The 21,337-nt window shown below is 50.0% G+C and overlaps 2 protein-coding genes across 4 annotated transcripts in view; one reads left to right on the plus strand and one right to left on the minus strand.

Moving 5' to 3' along the window:
• The first annotated feature begins 873 nt into the window (after positions 1-873).
• Positions 874-10,929, plus strand: ADPRH (ADP-ribosylarginine hydrolase). 3 transcript variants are annotated; one of them, XM_065741921.1, is made up of 4 exons: positions 874-1,018; positions 2,304-2,650; positions 8,831-9,191; positions 9,989-10,929. In XM_065741921.1, exons 1-4 carry the CDS (start codon positions 963-965, stop codon positions 10,380-10,382), a joined length of 1,158 nt encoding a protein of 385 aa, XP_065597993.1. In that variant the 5' UTR covers positions 874-962; the 3' UTR covers positions 10,383-10,929. The 3 variants fall into 3 exon arrangements, with proteins under 3 accessions (XP_065597993.1, XP_065597994.1, XP_065597995.1); XM_065741922.1 differs by having other exon boundaries at positions 874-985; XM_065741923.1 differs by lacking the exon at positions 2,304-2,650.
• A 2,659-nt stretch (positions 10,930-13,588) lies between these two features.
• Positions 13,589-21,337, minus strand: part of IGSF3 (immunoglobulin superfamily member 3) — a 50,860-nt gene continuing 43,111 nt past the window's right edge. The window contains exons 7-10 of the mRNA XM_065743259.1: positions 19,977-20,387; positions 17,886-18,293; positions 14,915-15,349; positions 13,589-14,656 (exon numbers count right to left, since the gene is read on the minus strand). Of these exons, the coding sequence (XP_065599331.1) occupies positions 14,406-14,656; positions 14,915-15,349; positions 17,886-18,293; positions 19,977-20,387 (1,505 nt within the window). The 3' untranslated portion in view covers positions 13,589-14,405. The remainder of the gene's footprint in view (positions 14,657-14,914; positions 15,350-17,885; positions 18,294-19,976; positions 20,388-21,337) is intronic.

Below are 21,337 nucleotides of genomic sequence, written 5' to 3' on the forward strand. Positions count from 1 at the left end.
CTTGCCCCTAAATTCCCCAGGGACTCTGCTCTCACCCAACACTGCACTCTTAATTGCACTGAAATCCCCCAAGGCTGCAGCTCAAAAACTACCAATGCTTTCTCTCATAGGTATTGGGGATTTTTTTTTTCCACAAGAGCTGGTGCCTCCTTGCATGAATCAAGGCTCTGAAGTTGCGGTATGCAGCACATGCGTGGAATCAACTGCTGGTGAGAAGGTTCAGGCTCTGCACGTGGTGGCCTAAGCCGTGCTCATTCCCACTTCATGCTCCTGCTTCTCGATTCTTTTCCTTTCTTGCACTTTCAGTAGTGTGTGCACGTTTGGCCACATAGCTGGCACCAGCACAAAAAAATGAAGTGTACAACTTGCAGTAGGCAGTGGTATCATCAAATGCTTCCAGTTGCAAGGCAGCAGGACCGCTGCCACAAACCAAGACGAGGGATGAGCCCAGAGGACACCTGACTCAGCGAGGGGCCATGCTGCCTGCTGCAGCCTCAGGCAGGTGCTGCAGGCTCACAGGGCTCAAAGGTCCAAGTGTGCTCGCAGCCAGGAAGAGGCTGTGGGTTGGGATAAAAGGGGCGTGCACCACTTCGGTAGCCCTAGGTGTGAAGTGTGGTGGGGTCAGCGAGGGCCATTGCTCCCCTCGGCTGCCACCTTGCTGCTGGGGCAGCCTCTGCCTTCCTCCCTGCTCTGAGGTGATGGCCACTGTGATTTCTCCCGCACAAGGCAGCTGTGGGTTCGCGGCCCTACCGCATCTCCTACGGCTGGGAGCATTAACACCGTGCCGACAGCACAGACCTCCCGCCCTCCTCCCCCTTTTTGGGCTGGGCTGTCGCAGCACAGTGACGCACGAACTCGCTGCCGCCGCCGCCGCCGCTTCCCTCCTCGAGGCCTTGTCATCCGCTGGCAGACCTGCAGCGGCCTGAAGAAGGGGCCGGTGATATCAGCCAGAGGCCTGCCAGATGGTTGGGCGAGGCCGTGCAAGGTACCAGCATCCCGTGGTCGCCATCCTGGCCTTGTAAGTAGCAGTGATGGGCAGCAGCAAAGCCGGTCGGCAGGAAGCAGCCGGCTCTTCCCCGTCAAGTCACACGCGTAACTTCACAGTGGCAATTAATAATTCAGATGTTTGCTGCTCCTGTGGTTTTTCTTTCTGAATTTTTCCTGAGTCACGTGGCAAAGGGAGGCTAATGGGCGCTTTAGCTGTATTGAGGACATCAGTAAAAAGCAGCAGGCATAAAGTGTTTTGGCTGGAGGGGAAATGTTTACAATACTCATTCAGGTGCCTGACTGGCAGTATCAACACACTTTTCATAGCCAGCCTCTGGGTACGGGCCAAGTGTTGGTCAGAGCCACTCTCTTTCCATTTTACCAGGCCCTGCCCCATGTCACTGGAGGGCAGACAGACTCACTCTGCATGCATAAATGTGGGGCTCATTCTCAAGTTATCCTCACAGAATGAAAGTCACTGGGAGCCTGTCCTGATCTCCTGCGAACTACCTTTGGCAAAAAGGTTGAAAGGAGTGCATTTATTATTTGCATGCTCGTAGAATCATAGAATGCCTTTGGTTGGAGGGGACATTAAAACCCACCCAGCCCCAATCCCTGCCATGGGCAGGGCTGTCCCCCACTAGCTCAGGCTGCCCATGGCCCCATCCAACCCGGCCTTGAATACCTCCAGGGATGGGACATTCACAGCTCCTCTGGGCAGCTGTGCCAGGGCCTCTGAGTAAAGAATTTCTTCCTAACATCTAACCTAAATCTTTCTTTTAGTTTAAAGGCAGTTCTCCTTGTCCTGTCACTATCATACCATGTAAAAAGTCTGTCTCCTTCCTGCTTTTTAGTTCCTTTCAAGTACTGGAAGGCTGCAATAAAGTCTCTGTGGAGCCTTTTCTCCATGCTAAACGAGCCCAGCTCCCCCAGCCTTTCTTCATAGGAGAGGTGCTCAAGCCCTCTGAGCATCCTTGTTGCTTCCTCTGGACCCACTCCAACAGATTCACGTAATTCCTGTACTGGGAGCTCCCGGTGTGGACTCAGTACTCCAGATGGGGCACTGCAAGGGCCGAGCAGAGCAGGAAAACCCCCTCCCTGCTGGCCCCACATGGACTTGCCAACAAATGCCTGCAAATGCACGTGCCTGCCAAAATTCACAGTGAAGGGTGTGCTTTGTAGGCATATACTCCCTTAGGTGCTGGGTCAGGTGTCCAGGCAGCTGAATGTTAGCTGTTCAGTAATTGTACTAAATTTAGAAAGGGTTTTTTTTTAATATCTTCCTTTCTTTTTTTTTGTTTTCCTTTTCTTTATAGTGCCTTCTACTCTGAAGCAGTCCTGGGGCAAAAACTGTGTCCTAAGGCAATGGAAAACTATGTGGCGTCAATGGTGCTGAGCGCACTTGGGGACACTCTGGGCTATTATAATGCGAAATGGGAGTTCCTGAACAGTGGCCCAGCCATCCACAGTGAGCTGGCAGCCATGGGAGGTCTTGGCAACTTCAGCATCAAAGGCTGGAGAGTCAGTGACGACACAGTGATGCACCTGGCCACGGCTGAAGCCTTGGTAGCTGCTGGGAAGAATCCAGATTTAACGCATCTCTATTCCCTGATTGCAAAGAACTACAAGGAATGCATGAATGACATGGACGGCAGAGCTCCAGGTTACCTCTGCACTGTGTTACCTTGGCAGGACTGCCCTCTGCTCCCTCTCTCCTGGTGGCTAACATCTCTCATTTTCCTGCAGCTTGGAGCCAAGGCTTCTCACCTTAAGGCTCTGCTTTTGCCCATTGATTGTATTGGTTGTTTTTCACGCACACTCAAAAGTTTTCTACACTCAGTACCACATTCAAGATGAATTGAGGGAATAGAAAAAGGCAGGCTAAACTAGTTTAGGCTTCTCAGAACTACATGAGAAAAGATAACATTTTGCCCACGTTTACAAGACGTTCTTACAAGTATTTTAGACCCGGTCTTGAGCTCTGGGGAGGAATGCTGGGTTGTACATTGGAAATGTATGTTTTTCTACATTCTTGAAGGAAAAGCACAATTTCAGCCATGGAGAAAGAGCCATCTTAAGGCGACACATGTAAACAGAGAATGAATATAGAATTTCTGGTAACAAATGCTATAAATTGCACATAAAATATATTTAAAAGCACAGAAATCCTTGCTTGGATTAAGCCTAAAGTCCACTTTTGGCTAGCTTCACATGTCCACTTTCTACAGCTGGACAGTCAGGTCACAATTACCCTTTCTGAGTCCTGTAGCTCCAGGTTCTCTTTCTGTGCCTAAATACAATGTTCAAAGTTTGACCCACAAGCAGCAGGGATGTGCAGGGTGCGGCAGCGTGGGGAAGGATAAGTTGACAGGCTGCAGTGGCCAAGCTGAATGCAGTGTGTTCCTGTCATTCCTGGCTCACCCTGGCCTGCTGACCAATCCTTCCTTGTGGCCCTGTCTTTTTCGGTGCAGATGGCCCAGCCTAATCTGGATGCTTGAATTGAAAACAAGCAATCGAGACTGAGTTAGTTTTGGCTACTTCAGGCAGCACAACCCATCTAGGAAATGCTCAAATGCTTCAGTGTAATTCAGAATTTATTCAGTGAAAAGAAATAGGTTGCAGAAGTGCCTATTTGAAAAGGCCAAAATGTATCATGAATGTTCTGGCTTGACATTAAGGATGTTTTCCTGGGAAAATACCTTGCATTATTCTTCTAGGGTCACTGAGCATAATGTGACAGAGCTGTGCATTTCCATGGTAAGCCAGATAAGAAATTTAAGCACGAATTTACTCCGCATACCTTTCCACGGCCACCCCCCAACCCTCCCGTAAAGGATGCAAATGCCAGCATTCTGTAAGATGGATAATCTCTGTTGTCAGAGTAGCTTAACAAATAAAATATTTAAGAGGGGGTAATGATGCTTGCCAGGATAGCAGCCATCAGCAGGTTAAAATTTCAACAGAATCACTGCTGTTTTGGCAAAGGAACATCTTGTAGGTCCCCTAGCTGGTGGGGTCTGCCAAGATGGAGCAACCGCAGCTGGCAGCGAGACAACTGGAAGCTACTTCTGCCTCTGCTGCCTCTGCTTGGTGACTAGAATCTGAGCTGAAAAGAAGAAGAGTCTAAAACTGAAATGTTAGTAGTTAATAGCTAAGGTTGATAGAAGTCCTTAGGTGGGTAACTGCACTACAGCACGCTCACGACCTGATATGGAAATGAATTTCAAAATAAATTATCTGTGTTGACTAATTGGAGTGACAAGGAAAGGCCAGGTTAGCTGGCTAAACAAAGATGTGCAACTTAGTGGGAACTGTGTTTATAGACGCTGACATAAAAAATTTGGGAGTGGAAGGAAACGAATGTGGAAAAAATTGAGGTCTATTGAAAATGCTCTTGCAACAGCATTCAGGAGTGCTCCTGCTGCAACTGCAGGGAAGGAGTTGGGCAGGTCTTGGCCTCTGAAAGCTGAAATCTAACACCAACCTGTTAATGCTCACTAACATACTACTAAAGGGAATGCCTCGTTTTTATCCTGAAAAGCTGCCTGCAGGCCAAGGTCTCCATGATGGAACAGTAAGTCCTAATGATAGAACTTGCCTGTCTGTCAGTAACTTCTTATGGCAGTTCAGAATAAATTATAACTGAGAGCATAACCTGAGATGATGCTCTTCTGGACCAATACTCACTGGGGAATTGCAGCTTTTAAGGTTGAAAATGGAAACTTGCTGCTGCAATTTTCACCCAATAGAGAGGAGATTCCCCCAGAATGGTGTGGGAAAGTCACATTGCTCACCTACACAAGGGAATCCAGATCTGAAAACCAAAACCTACGATAATAAAGGGATTCCCACAGCTTTATTAGTCATCAGTCACAGCAGAGTCCCTCAAACAACCAGAACATTGGGTCTGGGAGACAAAGGTCATCTATCTCTAGTGTGGACATTATCTCTACTGTCTTAATTCAATGGCAAGTTAATCTCTACATCCTTTATGGCTTTTTGTGATGTGCCACAGCCCCAATCATATATATATTTTTTTCATGATATAATTACACGGCCTGCATAGCTCTCCAGTAAACTTTCTGCTTCAGAGCTGTTGCCTTTCATTCTGCCTCTAAGTCCTCTACCTATGTCTACGTGGTTGTTTTAAACCACCTTTGTTCTATGTACTAACAAATCCTTAACAACTGTTGCTCTCTGTGCTCATGTAAGAGTCTAAATAGATGGAGAAAGCCTGTGCCAGAAATACCATCTAGTTGTACATGGAAACATTCTCAGTCCAGCTTTCTTCACACACTGCTTTTTGCTTGCATTTCTTCTTTCCTTGGAACAGCCCCCTCCTTGGGTCACTTTTTGGTTCTCATTGTTAGTGAAAGGAATTCCTAACCAGAATTTGGTAGGTTTCCAAAGTTTCTAGTTTCAGAGACACCTCCAGCAGTTCCTCCAAAATCTGGTTTTTAAAAGGCCCAAGTGCATGATTTCAGCTTAGTTTCCCATCATCAGTTTTCCAATGTCCTAACATTTTAACTGTTTAAAAGCACAATACTTCATAGTGCTTCCTAAATCTCAGGAGCCCTAGCTGTTGTATACTGCTTTGTTCTACATGTTTCTTTTCATTTGCAGGCTATTAGCAGTAATGTCCTAAAGTAATATGTAGGTTGTGCAAGCAGATGTCTGTCTGTTATTGCAAAACAACTGGTCTTTAGAGCCAGAGCCTTGTCATCTTCCTCATTTTCCTTTCATTGCAGCCAATGAAGGAACAATCTCACTTCTTCTCAAGCACCGATCTGTTGCCTGCTCTCAGCCTGCCCAAACATGTCCGACAAAATGTTTCCCTTGCAGTTCCAACACAATTCTGTGATTCTTTGATTGCAGAGTGTGTTTTCCTTTTGTTGGGCAGATTTTGATTTTAAGCTGCCCTGGTTCCTTTGCCCTCTCTCCCTGCCAAGAGGTCTCTCTACCCAAGCGCACACAGGATGATTGGCACAGCTTTTTAAAAGCACATGGTTTTGTCTGGTAGGATCTTCTGGGGCCATAGGTGTATAAACTCAGTATAGTTAGATTTGAAAAATGCTTCAATTTTTAGTTAATCGAAACGAAGTTGGGAATTATACTGCTATCACTCTCAGCAATTTTGATGCATAGCAGCCAGCACTGAACTAATCCATTTCATAGAAAGCATATTTAGAGGCTTGAACGCATGCCTACTTCGAGACATCACAGGAGCAACCTTGGTGACTGTTCAGGAAGATCAGTCCTGCCAGAGCCCAGTCATTATCAAACACCATGCCCACTGCTTCCTGCTGGTTAAGAAGTGTGGCCCAGTGGTTTTCATTCTGTAAATCACCTGCAAGAAGAGTCACAGAGTCACAGAATGGTTTGGGTTGGAAGAGACCTTAAAGTTCATGCCTCTCCAACCCTCTGCCATGGGCAGGGTTATCATCCATTGGATCAGGTGCCCAGGGCCCCATCCAACCCATCCTTGAAGGATACATCAAGAACACCTGGGCAGAGCCTGGGCTTGGGTGGCCTAGCAAAAGCAGCAGCGCTCATCTACTGGGCAGAGTGTGTTGCATGCACCATGCAGGCCGGTGTGCAGTCACGCACTGGCTGAGGCTGGTGAAATTGCAGCACCAGTTTGTGCCTGGGTCACGCTGTGGGGAATTCATGACAATGAAAGTAACCTGACAGCGTAGGCTGTGCTGATCAGCAACCTGTTTTTTTTCTTATGCATAGGCTGTTCCCATTCTCAAAGTTAATTTCAGCTGACAGACTGGCTGGGTGAACAGTTTGAAAGCAGCAGGGTGGAGCTGCATTTTCAGTTTGAGACAACCATTCAGAGCAAACGAGCACAGAGAGCTGCATCCCACACTGATCTAATACACCTATAATGTAGCAACTCTGTCGGAAAAGAAGGATGCTACACTCAGATCAGGGCTGTAAAATAATCCATGTGACCTTATTCCCGACAGCAGCCAGCCATTATTGCTAGCACATGGCTGGTAGGCATTCCTAAAACTGTGCCTGGATTTGGACGTATTTTGGTTACAAGGGAGCTGTAAAAAAGACTTCCATATAAGCTTATGTGTGCAAGCAAAGAAGCAAACAGTTCTGCAGAGTATGTAGTGCAGTATCTTGCTGTGATTAGTGAGGCCCCAGGCCACGGAGGACAAACTGCACCAGAGACAGCAGAATTGCCTCGGCAACGTGGAGTTTCTTGAGCAAGCTTCTTCCTTGGTACTCTCTCCCACTTAGCTTGGCTTTCTGAGTTAGCACCAGGAACAAAATGGTGGGAGAACCCCCACCTTCCAAATCCAGCTTTGCTGTTGTGTCTAACATACTACAAGAGTTAAATGAAGCTACTTGAAATCTGCCCTTGACTTTCTTCTCTGCTGGAGGAGAAGTATTTCAGAATCATCCAGAGAGAAAACTAGGTTAAAAAAAGGCAAAGCAACAGAGAATCAAAAATAATGTGATGTTTGAAACCCATTTGCCCTTCTTGGGACATGAGCTGAATGCTTAGCACTCCCAACTTGTTTCATGGCCAAAGCCAAGGAAAGTGGCTGAAATTTGGATGTGTTTGCACGGGTGGCTTTACATATATATGTGTCAGGCTAACTAGCGCTACCAAAGCTGCAGCATGGGAAGGAGTTATTGCGAATAGCAGAAGTAGGAAAGGGATGTGGGGGTCAGAGAGGAGTCGGTGTGTGACTTCCCACCTGAGGGGAGGCAAAGCTGGGCTGGGGTTGGGCCAGGGCGTCTGCCTGGAGCAGGAGAGAGCTGAGGAGCAGGGACGAAGGCTTGAATAGCCTGGAAAATGGAGAGTCACCACTTCTGTAACTTAAAAATCAGAAGGGAATTCAAGAAAACTGTTAACTGGCAGCTGGGCCTTGATGATCTCCAGAGGTCTCTTCCAACCCCTACGATTCTGTGAAATACTTTGCATAACAAAACTGTGGCTCTGGATGTTAGAGAAGTCTGAAGGCATGCGGAGACTCAAGCAGTTCAGGGCGGTATGGTACATGTGGCCCTTTGCATCTGAGCTCTGACCCACGCAGACTCCTCTGCCTGCTGGGCAGTGCAGCTGGGGAAGCGCTGCACTCGCTGCATCTTTCGCAGCCTCCCCACAGTTAGCTGCCAGTGGCTCTGCTGAGAGAGCAGACTTTGGGTCTGACGTTGATCATCAGCTGATTTAGGAGAAATATGGCAGAGCCAGATACGCACAATCTCGTTGCGACGAGGCAAGTACTAAATTTATCTCCTTCTGACAAAACAAAACGGCGGTGAGGGAGCTCTGCGTTTGTTGCAGAGAATGTCTCCTAGCGGTGAGGCGGTGGGAAGGATTCCTGGGGAGCCTGGTGGCTCTCCACCATTAGCGGGTCCTGTGGAAGAGTTGAACATCTTGGAAAAAGGAGAGGTACTCATTCTTACAGTGGGTTGGGATTGCTGTGATCTGATGGTCCTCCAAATCTCCTTTCAGTTTACGCCTGTCTAGATGTCTAGATCCACGTGTGCCTAAGATACCTCGCACATACAGTGTGTGTGCTTTATAGGTGCTATCAAGAAACATTAAATGCAAATATGAACAGTATCAGTTACACACATAAATCAGCAGGGGATAGTTTCCCCTGAAACTATTATTTTCACAGACCAGAACGATTGACTCTCCCTGGGAATGAATTCCCAGGGTGCGTTGGAAATTTCAGGCAGCTGTTTCCTCAGGGAAGCTCGAATCCATTACACCAATAGTCCCTGGGAGACCCCCCCTGCACGCAGCACCGGGAACACCGTCCTCCAGCATGAAGGGACACGTTACCAGCAGCAGCTCTTTCTCCTTGCCTAGGTGAAACGTGTATGGACAACGCGCTGAAGCTGGACCCGGGGAGACCAGAGACCTGGAAGGCCCCCTTCAGCCCCAGGGGAGGTGGCTGCGGGGCCGCCATGCGCTCCATGTGCATCGGGCTGCGTTTCCACCGCGCTGCCGAGCTGGACACGCTGGTGAAAGTCAGCATTGAGAGCGGCCGGATGACCCACCACCACCCCACCGGCTACCTGGGCTCTCTGGCCTCTGCGCTCTTCACGGCGCTTGCGGTGAATGGCGTGCCGCCCCTGGGCTGGGGGAAGCGGCTGCTGGAGGTGCTGCCGAGCGCCAAGGCCTACGTGCACAGCGCTGGCTCCTTTGTGGAGGAGAACATGAAGCACTGGTGAGCTGTGGGCGAGTGCCTAAGCTTGAGGAGTCACGTTATGGTGGACTCTTAGAGCAGCACATACCTGCCGTGAGATCCAGTGGGCTTAGAGTGTCTCAAGGGAGAAATACATGCAACTACAAATGGCAGGTTTAGGGTCACACAGTGTTTTTTGGAGCTGGTATGAGGCAGCCAGGCTTTTCATCTCAGCTGTGAGCTGTTGAAAGATGAGAAGTAGGGCTGGGGCAAGGCATGGGGCTGAGCTCAGTCTGAAAGTGGTAACCAAATGGGGACGTGCACCCAGCGTGGCTCTGCACAGAGGGACTCTGACTCTTACGGGTGACTCAGCTCTCAGTCTGAGCCTTTGAATCCTTTGAGGTGACAGCGCAGGTGCTGGGCTGCCTTCTCCCATGTGGCAGGAGAGAGGGGAAATCTCAGTGCCTCTTACTGTAAATCCTGTCCCTTCCAACAATAGGGGATGCCTGTCACGATGCTGAGCTGCCGCTTCGGGCTCTGTTAGTGGCATGTTTTCAGGCAGCCAGGCTGGACTAATAGCCAGGCTGGACTAATAGGCAGGACTCCTATTACCCTAGGTTCAGGTTGGAAATTAGGAAACGTTTCTTCACAGAAGGAGCGATGAGGCAGTGGCACAGGCTGCCCAGGGAGGTGGTGGAGTCACCATCCCTGGAGGTGTTGAAGAACCGTGTGGATGAGGCACTGAGGGACATGGCTAGTGGGCACAGTAGGGAAGGGCTGGTGGTTGAACTGGGTGATCTTAGTGGTCTTTTCCAACGGTAATGATTCTGTGATTCTAGGTCTTACTTTGAAGAGCAATGGAAAGCATACCTGAAAGAGAGAGGCATCTTGGACGGCGTCTCACCACCCACCTTCCCCTCCAAGTATGGCGTTGAAGAGAGGGACTCTTTTTACACCTCTCTCAGCTACAGTGGCTGGGGCGGCAGCAGTGGGCACGATGCCCCCATGATTGCCTACGATGCGCTGCTGGGTGCGGGGGACTCCTGGACGGAGCTGGCTCACCGTGCTTTCTTCCATGAGGGAGACAGTGACTCCACTGCTGCCATCGCAGCTTGCTGGTGGGGAGCCATGCACGGCTTCCGCAGCATCGCCACCTCCCTCTACGCTGACCTGGAGTACAGGGAGCGTCTGGAGCAGGTGGCCAAGGAGCTGTACCACATTTCCCAGGCTTAATGTACTCGAGGGTAGGCCAGGGAGAGGCCTGCGTTTTCAGTCAGTGTGTTTGCTTCAGCAGGAAGGACATTTGCGGGCTCGGTGGTGCTTTGATGGAAGCATGCAGCAGCGTACCCAACCTGCAAGCAGCTGAGCTGAGACTTCCCTCCTCCTCTGCACAGTGGCTGAGACTCAGGTGGAGGAGAAGCACCCACTGTAGCACTGCCAGCAACGCTCCAGGAGCAGCGGGACAGGCAGCAAAACCCACACAAGCTGCCCCAAAACAGGATCCTGCCACCCTAAGCATGCCAGAGGGGGTCAGGGATTCTCATGCCTGACTACCGTGCTGGCAGAGATGCCTTGCAGTAAATCAGCAGTGGCTAATACAAGCTCAATTCTTGTACTGTACTGTCAATGAAAACTGTCACCAGCTCTAAAAGCTCTCCTCCTCTGTGCAGCAATTACAGCAGATATAGCCCTAGACAGCCTGCTAGGGGAGGGAGTAAACAGCCAGTTGCCTCAGGAACAAGAAAGCTTTCTTCTGTGATTACTATAGCAGATTGCATTCTTTTGTATTTTTTTGTTCCGTACGACAGTAGAAACAAAAAACGTGGCTGCTGCATCTCAAGCATTGTGCAGCTTCATGGCACTTTTGCTCTATGTGTCGGAACGTTATCACACTCCATGCTTCAGTTAACAAGGGATGTAAGCCCCTACTGACCACACCTGTATGGAAGATAAGGGTGGGTGTACAGAGATCATCAGGAGGTTGCACTTTACATCACCTTCAGTAGCTTCTATTCAGTACTCAATCACGCTTGTCTGCTTACAGCAATGAATATTTGTGTTAGTGGTTATCTCATTACCATTTACTGTGGATTACTCTATTAAAAATGTTTCTTCAAATCCAGACTGTTACACAGCAAAATAGTTATTATTTCAAGAGCAATTTCAAAAACAGCATGTCCCATTCAATACATCGCCCTGGAATGCCTCTGTTAAATGTTATTTTCCATCATGGGATGAACGAAGGGATGGGAAGGGGGACTATGCTGGGAGAGCCAGAGGGGGCACGGTGCCCACAGGCTCCACCTGGATGAGTGGAGGACTGCTGGGGAGGAAGGAGCTGGCACTCTGGGGAACAGGGTTGGAGGGACAGACTGCCAAGAGGGGGTGCTGGCTCTGGAATTCAGCACCTATTATGCAGAGACTGTGCATAAAAGCGCAATGAAAACCCAGATCAGACAAACACCAACAGCAGTATGAATCACAATTTCAACACGGTTTACTACAGTTCTCAGGTGTGTTGTATAAAACATGTTTTAGTGCAACATAGTACAAAGTTTGTTTTGTTCTTTAAAAAAAAAAATCCCAAACATTTTTCCAACATCATGCATGGATAGGCTATCTCTCTTTCATCTCGGGTTCATAACAGAAAGTTACAGCGGAGAGAGTGGTCTGAAAAGCTTCACGGTGAAACTCGTTAGAGTTTGCCTTATAAAAACAGAGACATTTGAGACTGGGCAACGCACTGCCAGAACAATGAAGAAACATCACTGGCAAGGTACCTTCTGGGACCACCGCAGACATCGCTTCCTGGCAAAGCCTGGGCTCTGTGCAAGAACTGCTGGGCTGGGGAGGGACCAGTTTTAGCCATGGGAAAGCCCTCCACCAGGGCCCTGGTCCAGGCAGTGCTGCTGGGACAGCAGGCTGGGAGGAGCTTGGTTCAGATGCAGCACATGCTCTCCGTGGAAGAAGAGCTCCTGCTGACTTTCTCCTTTAAAGCTGAAATGAATTGCAGTTCCTGCCCTGAAGCAGTATGTACAAGAGATACTACATTTATGAAACAGTACGCACTGGCTGCAGCTGCTGTTGTTCATGTCATGGTTCTTCAGTTCCATTCACTTTTCATCCCACTCCTCTCTTTGCAGACTTCTTATTCAGAAAGGGAAGACAAGTGCGTGGGTACGTGTATATATATATATATATATATATGGGTATATGTATATATATATATATATATATATACACACGCACATTTATATATAGGACTGTGATATTACGCATATTTATGCATATGGGGCTAGTAAGCAATTATGTCTCAAGGAGAGAGACTTTGCAGAGGGATGAGTGAAATTTGGGCTTCTCAGCAGAAGAACCAAATGCCATTCTGGTGGAGGAGTAGAGGTGGCTGACATCAAAGGTCTGGTGGGCTCTCCCATTGCTGGAATGGGATCGTCCACATACACATGGGAAGACACAAGTTCCTCTTCTATCTCGTCTTCTAGAGAATGTGCTGTGCAGATCTCCCACCCGAAGCTTCACCACCTCCAAAGTATCAAGGCATCAGAGATAAACCCATGAGTGCTACAGAGCATCTGCCGAGGTTCCCTTCTCTTCTCACAGAACTGTCCAACCCTCCTGAAGAGGATGGCAGTTGTAGGCATGGCACCTCTTCCAGACAAGGCAGGGGGTCTTGTGGCTGCACCCATCTGCCCCAGTTGGCTTCAGCTATGCTGCAAAAAAGAAATGGCTGGATTTGCCAGGAAGACATCAAGGAAGACAACAAAAGGCCATTTTTGGCAAACATTTTCTTCCGCCAGACAAAATGCTTAGGGGTGTATCGGGGAGGAGGCGGTTTCCTCCACAGGACACAGCAGGGGTACTCAGCACTACGGGGTACTTGAGCGTAGGTGCCCCATGTGGAGGGAGCCCTGGTTTGCTTTGTGAGAGCCATATCTTTCACAGAAAGAACAGCATTTCCTGTCAGAGCGGTTGTGCACAACAAAAGCAGATGACTTTGCCAGGAGAGAGGGCTCATGGTGAAACGGTTTCTCCTCCTAAAGCCCTGGAGATGGAATATGCAGACACACATATGGGAGATTTCTCTCAACCCTGAGGGATGTGGGAGCCCCCAGGGTGTAGATGTGCTGCAGGTTCCTTATCCAGTCCAAGCTTGCACTCGGAAATAGTGCAAGGTGCTGGAAACCCTGGTGAGATGAGCTAGCTGCATGTCCTTGATGTGTGGCTGCAACTGGGCTCCTTGACTGCGCTGCCCAGGGACTGGGAATCCAACCTCTAGTGCTTTCTCTTTCCTCCTTTCTTTAGTCATTACTTTGGTCAAGTTGAAGCCTTCAGAGACTGGATCCAGCCACCCATATCCAGGCAAGTGGGGCGCAGAGAGGGGCTGCCTTGTCAGAGGTGGCAGTGTGGAGACACGGAGCCTATCTCTGGTATGCTGGACTGTAAGAGGACCCTCCTGACAACCAACTAAGTCAGAGCTTTCAGGTATCTTCCTTCCATCCCTTCATTCAGTTCCTGGAGAAAAATGAAATTGCTTTTGTCCTGATTGCGAGTGCACTGAGCATTCAGGTTCTCCAAGACCAGGAAATGCTCTCAAAAAGTGAACTGCCTCCTCCAGAGAGAACAGTAATGTGGAGGCACGAAGATGCTGAGGCTACGGCCAGTTTTGAGATGGACTTCCCAATACTCCAACTTCCCCATAAGGATGTGGTCCTGGCTTTGTCTGCTGTTGAAGAGGGAGTAGCTGGCTCAGCACACCTTGGGAAAATACCTTCTTCACCATGGCACGGAGTATCAGGAAGAAAAACAAAGTAGACTGTTTTGGTAAACAGACATACGTATCTCCGAAGACATTCTCCCAGGACCAAAAGTGCCCTGGGAACTCCTTGCTCTGCAGAGAGAGGGGGAAGCCTACAGTTCTTTGGGAGACTGAACAGAAACGACGACAAAAAAGTAACGTCCCAAAGGACAACAACTGATGGGATCAAAAATTAACAAGAGGAATATCTGCTATGTACAGCAAATGCACAGACCTTCGTCTTGGTGGCTGGGTGCTGGAAGAAGCCTTGGACCTTCCCATCCACACCGGCTGTGCGCTCCATGGAGCTCAGCCGCCACATCGGAGCACAGACGCTGAAACTACTGAGACAGGAACAACAAGAACCATTCTGTTCCTCAGGGCTCCTGGCGTGCCTCTGTTTCTCTCTCTCTCTGCATGTCCCCTTGGGAGTCTCTGCCCCTTTAGTCTATGGTTCCTGGGTGGATGCTGAGCACCGGTGGCTCTAGGCAAGTGGGTGAGTAGTTGAGGTGTGGCTCTTTGATCCACAGCAGGGGAACCCCGTTCTTGCCCTCTGAATTCTTGCTGGAGTTCCGGCTCTTGAACCGCACCAGGAGGATGGTGATGATCAAGATGCCAAAGATTGGGAAGGGGTAGAAGAAGACGAAGTAGAAGAGGGCGTCATTGGAGCAGATCACGGACTGCAGGGTGGAACCTGAAAAGATGAAGGACATCACATTTTTACACCTTCGTTGCAACACAAGGGCCTACAAACTTTCAGAAACATAAAACCCAACACTGTATCAACTCGGGAGATTGTGCTATGAGAAAAACATCCACACTGGAAAACGGAGCAGCAGAAACAATGCATTACAGGCCGTGTTTCAGGTTTATCTCCTGCTGAGAGTTTCCTGAGCGCTACAGAACTCCCTAGAGAACGTGTGGGATGCTCAGAGACGTGGGCTCTTCTCACCTGTATCCTGCACGTGAACAGCAACTGTGCCTGACTCCTCCTCAGCCAGCCGGTACCACGCTCCATTGGGGTCTGCCAGCCACTCCTCCACACGGCACGAGTAGTTGCCCGTGTCAGCACCGCTGGCCTGCAGCACCGTCAGGCGGAAGAGCACTGACGAGAGCCGCTGGAAGCACAGGCGGTCCTGCCAGCGACCCGTCCCAGGGCTAAAGATGGCATCAAGGCCCACGCTCAGCACCACCTCCCTCTCCTCGTCTTCCTCCTTCTCTTCCTCCTCGGCTTGGCTGCCCGCCTCTTTGGCTCGCAGGTTGTACCACATCACTGCGAAGTGAGACTCGGGGCTGGAGCGGGACAGGATGCTGCAGTCCAGCTGGAAGGACTCCTTCTCCTGCACCGTGAGGTTGGCAGTGGCCGTGTCCACCTGCAAGGTGGGCTCTGAGATCATGAAAGAGGAGAGGTGAGTGCGGAGCAAAATGCTGCCTCCAAAGCAAACCTTTCCCGACGCAAACACATCGTCACAGTCAGAATCACAGAATCATTCAGGTCGGAAAAGACCACTAAGTTCACCCAGCCAAACCACCAGCTCATTCCTACCACACCCACTACCCATGTCCCTCAGCGCCATATTTACCCTTCTCTTGAAAACCTCCAGTCGCAGCACTGGGTGCAGCTCAAGCAAAACCCAAAGGCTTGACACAAGCTGCAAAGTCCCACAAGTGTCTGTGCAGCCAACCCCACAGAATCAGCGCCCTCACCTCGCTGTGCTCTGCCTGGCCCAGAGCCGAACTGGAGCTGGCTGACTGACGGCCCTGTATTGCTGCAGCTCACCCAGATGGACTAAAGGATGTGCTGGGAGGTACCAGCATCCACCGAGGAGTGATCACTACTGCTCAGCTGACAGAGAAAATCACATCACTGCATTCTTATCGTGCCCAAAACTGCTCAAAGGAGTTGAAAATCAGTATGCCTAATATATGTGGGGAAGGACAGATTTTTTTTTCCAGTGAGTTGGGAAGTTAATTAGTTAACAGGCTTGCCACAGAGATGACTGCACAACAGAAACAGCAAGGGCGCTTCCTAATGTTTCTCTGCTATTTTCTTGCTTCAAGGCTAAAGAGATGTTTTTAGCTAACTGAGATACAGTGGCCAGAACGTAAGATGAGTTGATAAGGCTGACTTCAGGAGCAATTAACATCTGATTTAGTCATCCTGCCAGGGAATGCATACACTGGGGATCACAATCAGCCCAGATCTAAGCTTTCATTTAAAGATTAAAAAGCCCTTTCTAATGCACGAGTTCAGCACGAAGGGCAAGGCAGCAGCTCGCTGAGGAGAGGCCCCCTTTCTCCTCCTGCAAGCCCTTCCTCTTGCAGGTGGTTGGGTGTCCCTGTGGGAGGGGCACCAGATCCTGCTGTGTGCCCCAGACCTTACCACGGGCTGTGGATGCCCTCCCCAAGCAGAAGGATAATGGGCTTTGCACTATGGCACCCGTCCTAAACGTTTTCCCTGTGGAAAATTTTTGTTAAGGCCAGAGCTGTTAGGGCTGTAGGCAACACGAGTGTTTTCAGCTCCCATCTACCTTAGGATATTCCTACAGGAGCGAGGTAAGTCTTGAGATTTCAGAGACTTCTTAGGTAAGAAGGAGGAAGGGAAGGAAATGGCCTGTCAAAACAAACACAGCCTCCCCCATCTCAGCAAAATAAAGAGAAAGAGGACTGCACTCTGAAGATGCTGAGAGGCTTTTTTTTTTCTCTTTGCTCACAACTATGGTACTGGAAAATGAGTATGGAGATCCCCACTAATGAGACGTGAGTCACAAGCTATCTATTTTTAAATTCAGTCATTTTTTAGGTACTGCCTGCCATGAAAGAAAAACAAACAACAACAGAACACTTTATACATAACTATCTATCTTGAATCAGCGCATCCCCAACTCATTCTCTTCTTCCCACTCTACATCTTTCCACAGTTCAGAAAGAGCCTAAAGGATTTCCCCTCATATTCAGTCCCTCATCCATCAAGTCTGGCAATGTTCAGTCCGAATGAGGAGCTGCACTCACACTGTGCAGGCACACAAGGTACAGGGACTGCCCGGGGGCTCCGGGGACCTCTGCTGAAGCCATCTCACACAGGGAAGCTTTGAGAGTAAGGACTTTGAGAACAAAAGCTGGACTGTCCCCTGCGACAACTCCTATTCTGCAGCATAACTCTTCTCTGCAATGAATTATAGCTAAAACCTTCCCAGAACTGCACCATTTTGCCAGCTCCGATGCAGAGCTACACGGCTGACACCTTGCTGAAACGTGCAGGCATAAAGCACCAGATGATACTTTGCAGGGAGCGGGGTATGTAGCAGGGCCCACCTGAACCACTACCATGGCTGACAGAGGCCACCAAGTATCCACTCTTCCATACTGGCTGGCTCTTCCCAGCAAGCTCCTGCCCCATGGAGAAGCCCAAACTCTGGTCCCAACCCACAAAGCCTCACAGTCACATGACCTACATGTGTTGGAACAGGGAGTAGCTAAACTGCCTGCACATTAGGGAATGCCTTGACTCCACAGCTGCCTGCTTCCTAAGCAAAGATCCCATCCCTTGGTCACGTGTCTAGGAAGCACAGAGTGCTTCTGCTGTCTCACCTTCAAACATGAATAAAGTCTCAAGTTTTATCAGTTATTCTACTGAATCTGACAAATGTGCTGTTAAAAATAGATATATATATTACAGGTACAGTGGTGACAAAATCCCAGATCTATCTAAGCTATATCTGCAGAGCTCGATGCATGCTCCTTTCAGAAAAGTAAGGGGGCAATGAAGACAGCAAGGAAAGGGTTATCATGACCCACAGCACAGTGGTCCTCCCCTCTGCTCTGCTCAGACCCACCACCAGTGACACACAGATGGCGCCCTGTCGCACTGGTTCAAGAGGCCAGATTGCTGCTCAAAGCCAGTGGCACAAGCCCCTCCTCACCTGGCTGCTTCACAATGAGGGTGGTGAGTCCAGAGAGGTCCTCTGCCCGCTTATACCAGCGGTCGCTGGGGTCAAGCAGCCACTCCTCCACACGGCAGTCATAGGACCCGCTATCCCGCACAGTGGCGTTCTGGATGGAGAGGATGTAGAGGCCTGGTGTCGGGCTCTCCAGGCGGAGGCGGCCCCGCAGGTTTCCCAGTGTTGCCAGGTCCCCGTAGCGCAGTGTGCTCTGACGGCTCAGCCAGGCCACGGCCTCCTTCTCCGTGCGGCCTGGACGCCACACGTACCATTCCACCTGGAGCTGTGAGGAGGGGCTGGTCCGGCTGCTGACCTGGCACTCCAAGGTCACCCACTGGTTCTCTAGCACTGTGATGTTCCTGTGGGTTTGGTTCACGTGCAGGCGGTTGTCTGCAGGGAAAGACAGGAAAACCAAGAATCATGAAGGTTATGATCAACCAGTCCAGCTGTCAGCTCATCACCACCACACCCACCAACCGTGGCCCTCAAATGCAAGGTGACCAAAGGCTGCAAGGGTCCTTTGTCTCCCCACATGACCCTCTCTCACAATCCTGTGGTATCATGAAGGAAAAGAGGAAGAAGAGGGGAAAAAAGTAAGAGAGAAGGAAAAGCAAATGGGACTGGCATTTTTCAGGGCCTTCTGATCATTTGGCATGGAAAAGTGGGAAACCCCACATCTCCTACTAGGACCTGAGGGGTCCTGAGTGCATGAAACCTCGTGAAGGGAGGTCACACCACAATTTTTTTTCACATTTTCCTGTTGTGGAAGGCACAAGCCTGGTCACACCCCAACCAGTAAGCTCTCCTGCTGTGGGAAAAGGGAAAAAAAAGCAGAGGAGGGACAGCTGGTTACAGGGAAACACCACTGCAAAACGAGAAGTGGCATAAGGGCAAAGTCACAAAGTGTTTCACTGCATTGGGAATGCCCCTGGTTTTTGCTCCATAACTTCATTGATACAGCAGGAGTGACTGCAATCAGCTCTTTTATGCGAAATGACGTGTGGTACACTCCTAATTCCTTCAAGACCTCAATGAAGGGGCACGGCTTGGACTTCCCTGGTACAGCTGCTGCAGTAAGCAATGGGCACTGCACAGTGAGAGGTGGGTGATGTAGAGGAGGGGGCAGACCACAGCTTCCCCCTCCCTGGCTGCCCCACAGTCATCTCAGGAACCCACAGATGAAAACAAGCAGCTGGGAGCAGCAAAGAACAATATGCCCTGCACTACCAGGAGAACCAACACTTTGGGCACTGGCTGTGGACCATACCCAATACCCTTCCTGCACCCTTTCAGACAGAGCCTACACTGAGCTAGCCAAATCCAGACAAAATTCACTTAGCGTCTTACTCTGGTCCTGCTATCCAGCTGTGCCCTGCCTGCCTGAAGGATTTTATTCTTCAGAAATAGGCATCTGGTGCAAGCAGGAGCATGGCAGGCTTCTTTGTGAAGTACTGATGCTCTGCCTCAGCACGCATGGGGTACAGACTGCTCTCAGAGATAGCCCTTGCGCCTCTGCCTCCCCTCTTTGCATGAAATCAGTGCTCTGTCCCCAGCTTATGCTGGCCTGTCTTTATCAGGGATGTCCTCTATCACAGAAACCACCACCAGAGCAGATTTCTCCCCTCCTGGCAGCCAGCTCCCCCACCTCATTAAGCTCATTATTCACATCTCATACATACAGTGCAGAGGGAAAAGAGATAAGACTCTCCATGCCTGCCAAGATACAGCCTGTGTGCAGCAAAACATGACAACGCTTTCCTAGGCAGCACACAGCAGTTCTCTCTCATTAGGTCGCTAGCTGACACTCTTGCTACACGATGCTCTTGAGGATAAGGAAACAAGGTTGGTTACAGCAGCTCTTCCAATAGAGGGGGGCTGACATCCTTCACGTGGAATGCACACCAACCCAACCTACTGCTGGGAGAACGTCCCTTTGTGCAGGGATACACAGGGATGAGGATGCAAAGAGTGGGTGACAAAGCTGAGAGGCAATAAAAACGGGGGATCCCCATTGCTTGGCATGAGATGTGCTCAAATGACCAGAAAGGACTCCAACAGCATGGTGTGCAGTACCTGGCTGCTTGACGGTGACCTCGGTCCGTCCTGACACCTCCTCTGCCAGCTTGTACCAGGCGTGGTTGGGGCTGAGCAGCCACTCCTCCACGTGGCAGTAGTAGCTGCCACTGTCACGGACCTCAGCCCGCTGGACTGTCAGACTGAAGAGCCCTCCCAGCGCTGAGCGCTCGAACTGCAGTCGGCCCCGCAGCCCCTCCTCCTCAGCGTAGGTGCCGTACTCGAAGGCTGAGCTGTGGGTGGTCTTCAGGATGAGCTTGCCATCAGCATCAGAGGGCTTGTGCACGTACCACAGCACGGCGAAGTGCGAGTCGGGGCTGGTCTGCGATTTCACTGAGCAGTTGAGTGGGATGGGGCGGTTCTCCACCAGCGTGATGCTCCGCTTCGACTTGCTCACCTGCAGTTTGGTCACTGCCAGGGAGAGATAGAGGAGGGTGAGAAGAGGTGGGGCACGAACATGGAAGAGAAACTAACCTGCATGGCGAGGATCCCAGAGTTCTCCCCTAGCTGCTCATGTGGCCACTTTTGCCTGGGTCCCACTTAAACTGGACTTTCAGAACAAAAGCTTTTAGATGTTCTCTCCCCAAAGCCCTTATTTTTTTTTTGTTTTACTTTCCTTCTACTACTGCATCAGCCCACGAGGTCCTTCAGCAAGAGACCTGCTTTTTTCATAGCTTCTAAAACCCTCCATTTTTACTCCCTATAATGGTTTGCAATAGCTGGGATTCAAAAGACTCATACCACTGTCCTGTTCCAGACAGCCCATCCTGAGCTCTCCCAGCTCCACCACCACCTTGCATGGGTGCACCCCTCAGACAGGGGGCTGCTGAGTGAAGAGCCTCCATGCATAGTTTGCAGATCTCTTAATGAAACCAAATGGGCACCAGGGGCACGGCAGAAGCGCAGCACTACAGGCACAGAAGACTGAAATATGCCAGGGGAGCTGTGCAGATCCGTGCCCTGGAAACCTGGCCCACGCATCCTGTGTTTGTGAGGAAGCCACGCTGCCTCTTCTCTCACTTTGAGCTCTGCCTTCCTTCCAGCTTCCCCTGGACCCCAGGGTCTCAGATGCCTGCTGGCATCAGCAATGAGTGACGGAGTCAAGGGAGACAGAGGGTACATACAAACAACATCAAACAGATGGGAAAAACTCCTGCTACAGTGACACTTTCAGCTGCAATACAGTATCAGAGATAGGGATCCTGGTACCTCCTTCCCCTGGAGCTCACCTTGCCCACGGCATTCATCAGAATGCTAATAAAGCCTGGATGGCTGTGTTACAGGCATGGCACGCAGACAGCACAGAGAGAAGGGGGGAAAGGAGCTCCTTGTTCTTCCTTTCTGAAGACTTCAACTTAATG

Source organism: Cyrtonyx montezumae, unplaced genomic scaffold (genome assembly GCF_038088225.1).
Source record: "Cyrtonyx montezumae isolate F1298 unplaced genomic scaffold, pur_monq_1.0 scaffold_3, whole genome shotgun sequence".
NCBI classification, from domain to species: domain Eukaryota; kingdom Metazoa; phylum Chordata; class Aves; order Galliformes; family Odontophoridae; genus Cyrtonyx; species Cyrtonyx montezumae.

Bases quoted from the DNA above. Each gene is read 5' to 3' on its own strand.
- ADPRH (XM_065741921.1), top strand. From the start codon at position 963: ATGGTTGGGCGAGGCCGTGCAAGGTACCAGCATCCCGTGGTCGCCATC. The intron at 1,019-2,303 runs GTAAGTAGCAGT...TTTTCTTTATAG, and splicing joins GTGGTCGCCATCCTGGCCTT to TGCCTTCTACTCTGAAGCAG. The intron at 9,192-9,988 runs GTGAGCTGTGGG...CTGTGATTCTAG, and splicing joins GAGGAGAACATGAAGCACTG to GTCTTACTTTGAAGAGCAAT.